This window comes from Xenopus laevis, chromosome 2L (assembly GCF_017654675.1).
Source record: "Xenopus laevis strain J_2021 chromosome 2L, Xenopus_laevis_v10.1, whole genome shotgun sequence".
Taxonomy (NCBI): Eukaryota; Metazoa; Chordata; class Amphibia; order Anura; family Pipidae; genus Xenopus; species Xenopus laevis.
The window spans coordinates 160,308,074-160,317,909 of NC_054373.1; the positions used below are offsets into that span (position 1 = coordinate 160,308,074).

The 9,836-nt window shown below is 30.5% G+C and overlaps 1 protein-coding gene across 39 annotated transcripts in view; it reads left to right on the plus strand.

Annotated features, from left to right (window-relative positions):
* postn.L (periostin, osteoblast specific factor L homeolog) overlaps window positions 1-9,006 on the plus strand; it is a 56,866-nt gene extending 47,860 nt beyond the window's left edge. For 31 of the 39 annotated variants that reach the window (XM_018247636.2, XM_041582622.1, XM_018247645.2 and 28 more), the window contains 6 exons: window positions 1,403-1,501; window positions 2,037-2,120; window positions 5,261-5,341; window positions 6,542-6,619; window positions 6,713-6,754; window positions 8,124-9,006. In XM_018247636.2, the coding sequence (XP_018103125.1) occupies window positions 1,403-1,501; window positions 2,037-2,120; window positions 5,261-5,341; window positions 6,542-6,619; window positions 6,713-6,754; window positions 8,124-8,161 (422 nt within the window). In that variant the 3' untranslated portion in view covers window positions 8,162-9,006. Of the gene's footprint in view, window positions 1-679; window positions 779-1,402; window positions 1,502-2,036; window positions 2,121-5,260; window positions 5,342-6,541; window positions 6,620-6,712; window positions 6,755-8,123 lie in introns of all 39 variants that reach the window. The other 8 variants (XM_018247668.2, XM_041582631.1, XM_018247646.2 and 5 more) reach the window with 7 other exon arrangements.
* Window positions 9,007-9,836: the final 830 nt, after the last annotated feature.

The window sequence follows — 9,836 nt, forward strand, 5'->3', positions numbered from 1 at the left end:
CCTATATGGACATTATAGACAAATACAAAAGGTCCACTGCATTCACCCATTATTGTTTGTCCATATATTTCAATGTATTTTAAATGGGCAACTATGTCAAAGTCATCCATGGTATGGTCAGTCCTACACTCAACTTTCATCTGATTCTTTAAGAATGCAAATACTTCATTATACATTTTACACAAGGACTAAGTTTTAACCGCAACTTACTTGCTGCTTTCAAAGTAAAACTCCCAAACATGGTTGCCCTTTTATTAGCCACCACTGGGATCACCTGATTATAGCTGAAAAGGTTGGGAGCTACAACATGGAGCTGGATACTAGATACTATAGCAAACAAGAGAAAGTCATTCTCACCACTGATTTTTAAAAACAAGTGTGGGTGCAAAGAGGCTGTGACCACAAAATTCACATAGACATATACAAAAAAGTCCTCTGCACTCACCTATTATCAATATTAAAGACATTGAAATATTTTGTGCCTTAAGCTACTAAAAAATGCCTTACTCTTTAAGCAAAAAAGGGATTATTCATCCATTTATTGCAATATATATAAGCTGGCCAACTACATCAAAGTCATCCCTGATATGGCCACTCAACTTCAATCTGATTCTTTAAAAATTCAAATTCCTCATCTGTTATTTCTATTGGGGTTTTTTTCATTTTTTTAATTCATCAGAACCCACAATAACTAAGCTTACTAGAGTGATTGCAGCAGAACCAGAGTTTAAACTGATAAAGGGAGGTGAAACCCGAGTTACTAAAGTAATACAAGGAGGTAAAACCATTTCTGATGGCACTTTATTAAATATTTATTTTAAAAACAAACTACCCTAAATGTATGCAATGCATTTTAATGCATTACTAAGGTATAAATACATTTGAAGACATTGAAAATATTTTCAAAAATAATTCTACTTTTCTGTACTGCTATCAGCAATGTATATCTAGAATATATATGTAGAGAGAGAGAACCAATTAAGGTAACTATATCAATAAAAATTTATTTAAAATAATTCTATTTTCCGAAAAGGTCACTGTATGTTTACTTCAGAATAAAGTTAGAAAAAAGGAAAATTAGGGTTTGGTCCTAACAGACAAGTTACAGAAATACAGAGATCAAATAATATGGAAATAATTAAAGGGGACCTGACACTCAACATAAAAAAGCTCTATAATAAATGTCCTTTTCAAGTTTAAACACATTACTAAGGTATAAATACATTTGTAGACATTGAAAATATTTTCAAAAATAACAAAGTAAATAATTTGGAATTTTTTCTTAGGGTGACAGGCCCCCCTTTAAATATTTATTTTATTTCTATTTTACAAAAAAACTTTTACATATTCCCTTCACAGATTTAACATGCTTATTCAAATTGCCTTTCTTTTAATTTATTAGAACCCATAGTAACTAAGCTCACTAGAGTGGTTGAAGGGGAACCAGATTTTAAACTGATAAAGGAGGGAGAAACTCGTGTGACTAAAGTAATACAAGGAGGTAAAGTAATATTTCATAATGCATTCATAATTCTTATTTTAAACGCTCTTGAGTATTGTCTTAAATACATACTGTACGTATATATAGATACCGATATCTTATTATGAAGCTATAAAAAGTTTATAAACACTGCATAATATATAGATTAAAAAACAAAACAAAGGAAAGCAACCATACAAAATAAATGACTTCAGATTGCATTAAAACTAAATTTATTTTAGTTGTTTTATAATTTGATATACTATTCTCAGAATTATTTTCTATAACCTGGGCTAAACTTTAAAAAAAAAAAGGTATTTTTTCATCAACTTTGTAGAAGCAATTGTGAAAACTTAACAAAAGTCATTGATAGTTTCCCTGAAGGATTAACAGAAGGTGGACTGAGAAAAGAGAGAATAATTCAAGATGCATAAGGAATGTAATAACTGAAATATACTGGTATTTTGTTTCAGAGCAGCTATAGAAGAAAATAAACATTGTACGTAGTATTTTGTGAGATGTCTATGTACTGGTTGTAAATTTGATAACCTTACAGGTCCTGAAATAACATATACTCGTGTATCTGGTGGTCTTGATTCAGAGACAGATGAAGAAACTATCAAAAAGATGCTTGAGGGAGGTTAGTATTTTTTAAGATAACTAATTCAGAAGAATTAATTACTACCCATTATTGTTATCAATGTTTTATTTACACAATTCGAATAATAGTAAACTGGTATTTCATTAATTCAAAGGAGAACTAAACCCTAAAATCAAATAAGAAATGCTGTATATATACTGAAATTACTGCACCAGCCTAAAGTATCAGAATCTATAAAAGTAATGATTCATTCCTTTGTGGATTTTGTAAGGAGTGCCAGTAACAATGAAAATGCTCAGTGTGGTCTGAGCAGCTGTTGAGAAGCCACATTACTTCATAGAAGTAATGCTACAGGGCTGATTATTAAAATCTGGTGCAACATGCTCTGGTTTCTGAGCTGCCATTTGACAACACACTGAATTAAGTATTAATCAATGTATAAATACAGTATATGGTGAGTCAGCTCATGGTAACTGACAGCAGCAAGTGCTTGGAATCAGAATCAAAACATTACCGGCGCATCTCTGGATTTACAGATCTTCCCTGATAATGGTTCTCTTTGGACTGGTACAGAGTTTCAAAAATATGATATGCTGCACTTCTATCCAAACTCTATGTTAAGCTTTAGATCTCCTTCAATGTCTTGTCTGGCAATTAAAGCTGTGATACACAAACCTTTAAGCAAATAATATCTTGAAACATGTATGAAATGATAAAGTTAACATAACTGGTTAAAGAATACAATTATAGGTCTGTATTGCAAAGAATTTAAAAAAAGACATTTGACTTTTCTGCATTATTATGGACATATGTTTAAAATTGGATCTATCATCAGGATTTAATCCTTTGAAGTTTATCAAAATATGTTTATTTTATTTAAATGCAGACGCTAGTTGCCAATTTTATAATATTTTACTATGCAATTCCAATAGATTCATATCGTGTGTATGTAGCGGTTTACAACCTTATTAATTGTATTTTTCTTAAGTTTATGTTTAGCCTAGTAAGATGTCTGTAGGTGTTATATACAATAATAGAAGACATGTTGATAAGTATATTACTTAAAGGGTAAGTACTGTACACCTATCAGATGGGCTGCCAGCTTAATCTGTTGAGTTTTAGCATTTATCTTTTGAATTTGTTTAATATCTATGAAAAAGCAATTTTTATACAACTGCTGTTGATAAAGCATTATCAGTTTATATAGATGTGTCTGAAACTAAAAAGAAACTTGTGCTGAATCACAACAGTAAGTTCTAATAGTGAGAAAGAGTCAGATTGATGCCCATCACAATTCTTTACACACAACAAGTCATGCACTTGTGTAAAAAAGGTGTAGGATAAGAAAATGCACAGGTATTGTACAAGTGTAAGCATGTAGGAATAGATTCTCCACACTCATGGATGTTTTATTCCTTCAGCATAATTGTTAATGTTGTCATTGCCATGAGATTTAGAAAAACTACACAAACAAATGTGTATCACACAAAAAAAACAAGGAAAAAAGTATGTATTTGCTAATATTATAAAATGCAAACTTCTTAAAATTAAAAAATTATACCATCAAGCATAATAAATTAAGCATGTTGTATATGTCAGTATGATCCTATCTATGATGAAAGCCAAATCCTACTTTCACTCTGGGAGGGTTATTTATTAAAATCCGAAAATATCTCATTATTTCCTGAAATATACTCCTACCAAATCCGCATGTGTTATTTCAGTTTATTCATCAATACATTGCAGGGAAAACTCAAAAAAAATCTTGAAAATTTGAATTGTATGAATTTTTCAAATTTTCCACCAGAAAACTGATTTTTTTTCCGGATTTTTGCACAAAACCCCAAAATTATTGCACGAAACCCAATACAGATCAGGATATCTTCGGGACTTCTCCCATTGACTTATATACACCCTCGACAGGTCTGAGGTGCTGGATTTTTCAGATTCTGAATTTTTCAGGATATAATAAATCCCGAGAAATTTGAGGGTTCTATATCACTAAAAATTCAGATTTTATAGTCCAAAAACTCAAATTTTCGCCATTCGGACATTAATAAATAACCCCCCAAAAACCTTTTATCTTTCTTAAACAATGACACACTACAAACCTGCTACCACTTAACCAGAAATCTGTAAACTTGAGATTGATGGAAGATCAAAACATTTCCAGAATGAGAGCAATATATAAATAAATATAGAATAAATATGTAATAAAAAAATAATTTTTGCATGCGGAGTAAAGAAAGCATGGGGTTTCATAGCACAATCCTGAAGAAATATTTGTACATTTTATGATTGAAGCAGAATCCATCATCAAGGGGACTAGAATGCTCTGCCTATCCTATTGAAAGATGAACATTTACTTGGAGGAATTAGTCTTGGTGAACACTATCTATGATCTATCTATCTATCTATCTATCTATCTATCTATCTATCTATTATCTTATTCAGCCCCTTAATGCCCTCACATATGAGTTTCAAAAGATATCTTACAATCTGGCACTCTTTACAGATACAAACAACAACAAGTACTATTTGGGAGGAGCCTCTTTTGGAAACTGCATAGCCAGATCATTATGCATTTAAAGCTACGTTTTGCAACCTATATGAGAAAGACTTAAAGTGGTATAAAATTACTTTCAGAGTGCTTACCCAGACTGATTAATGTTTGAAACTCTGAAATATGACCCCCTAATGAGAGTGAAATGCTGATTCTGTATTCTGAACTTTTTTTAATTTGTAAAATAGCTTAGCACAGAATTCTTTGTCAGACATTGCCATTTGTTTTCCATGCTGTGTGCACACATTATATATATATATACTGTATATCATCATTCATGATGGACAAGTATCAGATAGTACCATGTATAAAACAGCTTTGAAAACTTATGCAGTGTCAAGAATTACAACTTTCTCAGGTACTTTGAACAGTCAATACAAAACATGTTGAAGAAAACTGAAATAGTGATTGCCCAAAACATATCTGAATTGATGTTTCTACATGTCTGATTTTTGCTTTTAAAAAAATTCCCTATATTTATTTATTGGAGGGTCTTTTTATTTTAAAATAATTGAATACACTGCTGTTAAGCTTTTCATAAAATAAAATCTCTAGTAGAAAACTTCAAACAGTGTCACTAACTGAAAATTGATGACATAAACATGTATCCTGTCAGAGGTCACCAGGGTAACCAAGTTCATTGAAGGAGATTCACAGATTCTTGAGGATGACGAACTGAAAATGCTTCTCCAGGGAGGTTAGTGGGATGCTAGCACTTTTCTAGAGGATCCTGGTGATGGCATTTCGTGTAATATATTTTTGAAGACTAATTTTTTTTAAAAAAAAAATAACAAATGAAAAGGGCTCTAACTAACTTTATATTTTGCACACCTCTTATTAATTTTAAACACATAACACTATCTAAGGGGGAATGAATATTTTGAACTGTGATGTTTATTTAAATGTATAATTTTTTCAAATTATATAAATATTTATTTCCCTTTGTAGTCACTAAAGCATGTGAATGTCAGCACAGTTAGTTCACAAATACAACATTACAGTAGTTTGTGTAATGTTTACTTAAATCTTACATAACTATTTAACTGTGGGTTATATAATATTTTATATTTTTGTAAAGAAAGTTTAATTAAAGGTATGTCAAGATGTAAATAGACCAAAAAAATTAAGAAATCTGCCACACTGAATATGTCTAATTTAAAAAAAAAAAGTTGTGACTCATTAAATTAAAATATAGCTTTATTTTTTATTGTATGATGAAAGATTTTGTACACATGATACCGTCCCCTGGACTCTGTAGAGTTTGTTTTCCCCACAAGGGTAGAGTCTTTTGCTTCTCCATGTCTCTTCAGATCCAAGGGAAGGCATAGAGTTGAAAAGTGCTCTATTACAAATAGAAAAATAAACTGGCTAACATATTTAAAAAATGAAAGTGTAAAAAAAAATGTATACACCTTAACAACAAAAAAAGTCTACAAGTGATGTAGATGTACAATGTGTTTGTAATCTACTGAGTCTGAAAGAATTGTATGGAGTATACCGTAGATTGTAGGAATGCTTCACTGACTGCTCTTGCATGATAGACTCATTTAAGCCTGACTGTATGAGTGGTGGGTTATACTTTATTCCTAAATATCTAACACACAGTATGACAAAGTACCTTCAAAGATTGTGAGTATTTGGAGATCTGTGGACTATTCCATTTGGTTTGTGACAAAAGCTAATTTGTTGAACAGAAAAGACATTTGTTTTATGGTTATAAGTTATAAAATGTAAGATCATTCCTGTTAATGTGTAAATATTAGTATCTGTAATGATACTTCATGGAATGAGATAACTCTTACATTTTGGAAATATGAAATAATATTTATTTCATATTTTAGTATCGCTTGTTGCCTATTTAATGAGCATCTTTTCAAAATCATTATTTGTATTCCAGGTACCCAAATCTCCAAAGTTATCACAGTACATGAAAGTGAAATGCCAGAAAATGTGCAAATATCAAAGATTATCAAAGGTTAATCTTATACTTCAGTTACTAACTGCATGAATAAGTGTATTGCAAACGTCTCTTTTTGATAGTTATACCCATTTTATATACTTTTCTTAGAACCACAGGTTAGAAGAGTACAGACTGGCCGAAGAACACAAGGTATGCCTGATATGTGTAACATAGTATGTTGATACTATGCCACAGTATATACATGCCCCTCTAGCTAGAACTCAATTTCCAGATCTATTTGCTGGGCATAAAACAAAGATAAGTTAAAAAAATATCCTGCAAGATTCAATTAATTGTGTTGCGTGTAAATAAAGTAGTGAATGTGAAGCCATAAAATGTTTTGTCAAATTGTTGGAGCTGAACCAGAAGTGACATCAAATAAATGGGAAGTATTCTAGCTATTTTAGGTCAGCAAAATGGCTTTGACCTTTCAAAATGGTAATTTTTTTTACATTTAACATTAGGAATACTATTTTATCTGGGTAACTAATATTTTGGCAAACAGAGATTTTCCATCTTCAATTTAAATGTAAATTGGAACCCCATGATTATTTTTATTAATTTTATTAATTATTCGTTTTTTCAGGGGAAGATTCTGTATGAAGTCATGAGTTTTATCATTTAATTATTCCCACATTTGGCCCAACACAAATTTGGTCTGCAGTGTTTTCAATAACTTGCAGACTTTTGTCATTCAAATCAAATTATCTATAGAAATAAACCTAAAGTGACACATAACATCCACAGAGTATTCTGGTTTAAGAGTACAGACAAATTTAGTGTAGTCGATGGCACAGGGTCTATGGGTTGAGCTATCAAAAGGAAATAAGAAAAAAACAAGCGACTGCAGGGTGTTGTAGGTTAAAGAGATTTAATTGCTTATAGACACACTTGTTGAGGGTCCCTTTGTTTTTATGACAAGCTATATTAAAAATCATCAGTTATAACTAAATAAAAATAAAAATCTCAACAAATATATCTATAAGCAGTTAAATCTATTTAACCTACATTAGCTTGTTTGCTCTTTCTGTGATAAAATTGTTGCTTTGTAAGAGCTTTTGCAAAGCTAAATGAAATGCAAGTACTTATTTATTATGACTGTATATATATATATATATATATATATATATATATATATATATATATATATATATATATATTTATATATATATATAGTTTGATTTAGCAGGGCCTTTTTAAAGTGGATCTTATATAATAATGTGTTTTTAGGCCACATTGATTATATTCAACAAAAAATTAAAGATGTCACTCCAGAACTGATAGCAACTGTATGGGAATAATAATCAGTTTACAGTTATTTGATTGAAAAAAAGATAATTATTTTATGTATATGCTGGTTCCTAAGAGTTCCTAGACCTTGTGACACTTTTGCTAATGTTACCTAAGCCTAATTGCTACAAATTCTTTGCAGACGAATTGTGCTTTTTTTTATAGATGCATTATTTTTGTTCTAAACTTTTTACAAAGAAAAATAATGTAAATTTCTTTAATTGTACAGTGAGAAGAAAAATGAGACGAAGCCATCAACACCCTTAAAGGCAGGATTCCAGATGAAAGTGTTAAATGATACATGAGTTCGGAATAGGTGCTATGTGAAAAACAGCAACGGGCATCTTTTATAAATTGTTTTATATGTGAAAAAACAGTTCTTCTGCTGTTCAGAAATTATGTCTAAAAAACCATGTTCTGTATAGAGTGCTTGATACAAATTTTAAAGGACAAAACATATGTACAACCATTAGATAATTTTCCTTAATATATTACATTCAATAACAAAAATTGTGTTCTAATAAGCCATAGTGTAGGGTTAGGTAACCTTTGGTTCTTCAGCTCATACAGATTTACATCTTCTATTATCCTCCAGTAGTGATTTTGGAAGTTGTAGCTCAAGAAAAGTTGGAGGGCGCAGGACACCCACCAGTGCAGAAGCATTTATTAATATAAAGACAAAAAAATATTGTTATCGGTTCTGGGGAGAAGCAGTGGTTAAAAAGCCAAAAAAAATCAATCTTTTAGTGCTTGAGTCACAAAGATGCATTAAACAGAAGACTAAAATGTGTGTTCAAGTATGTTACACTCATTGGTGCTTAGTATACAGTAGGAGCTTTTAAAAAAACATTTTTAAATGTCCTGATTCAGTTTCTGAGGGCCTGTTTGTAAATTAAGTAATTTTGTATCTCTGATTTTGTATGCATAAAATGACATTTGCTTTTTAAGATTTTGTTCAGAAATGTTGCAATGCAACTATGTGTGTAAGGGAGGAAATGTTTACTAATTCCTGTGCCTTTTTCTTTAAAGGTAGCTGGCTTAAAAGTCTATTGGGTGTGCTTGTATACCTCTGTTTCTAAAACAAATACTCAATAAAATGTGGTTGAATGATATTAATTTTCTTGTTTTATTTGTCCAAAGCTTATTGTTGTGTACCACAATTTGTCTTAATACACATTGAACATTTGATCTTTAATACATTAAAATAAAAACCTAATTAATTATGGTTCAGTTAAAAAAAGTAACACAAACTGAGACTGAAAAAACTCCATTACTGAAGAATACCTTACAATTCAGTTACAATATAAAAATCAATACATTTTAGAGTGTAGGAGACTGATTATAAGCAATACAAAATTTCAGTGAAATGAAAATATGATGCAAATAAGTCTGTGTAGTATAGGGGAAAGTTGGAGATATAAAAATTATTTGGAATATAATACCATAAGATCTGACACACAATTTCTGAATGTGGAGAAATAAGATTGAAAATGAATTTATTACTGAAAGTATTAGGGGCAGATTTATTAAGGGTTGAATAGTAGATTCATTTAAAAAATTTTTGGTGTCAAGATTCACACATTCAAATTTTAATCCCCCAATTGACCCATTTGAAGATTTTAATAGGCTTCCTGACATTTGTGGGGTTTTTTCGTAGGAAAATTTTATTCGAATTTCATTCATATTCAAATCGAATATAAATCAAATTTTCGGGTCATTCCCATTCGATTGAATTTTAGACAATCAAATTTTTTCATAGGTGACCTCCCAGTCGAATTGGGGGTACGTTCGGATTTATTAGAAATTCACATACAAAATTCAGCCTTTGATAAATCTGCCCATACATTTACAGTAGAACCCCATATTTACATTTTTTAAGGTAGAAGAAAAATGTAAAATCCATCAAAATATATATATATATATATATAAAGCGGTTGTTTTT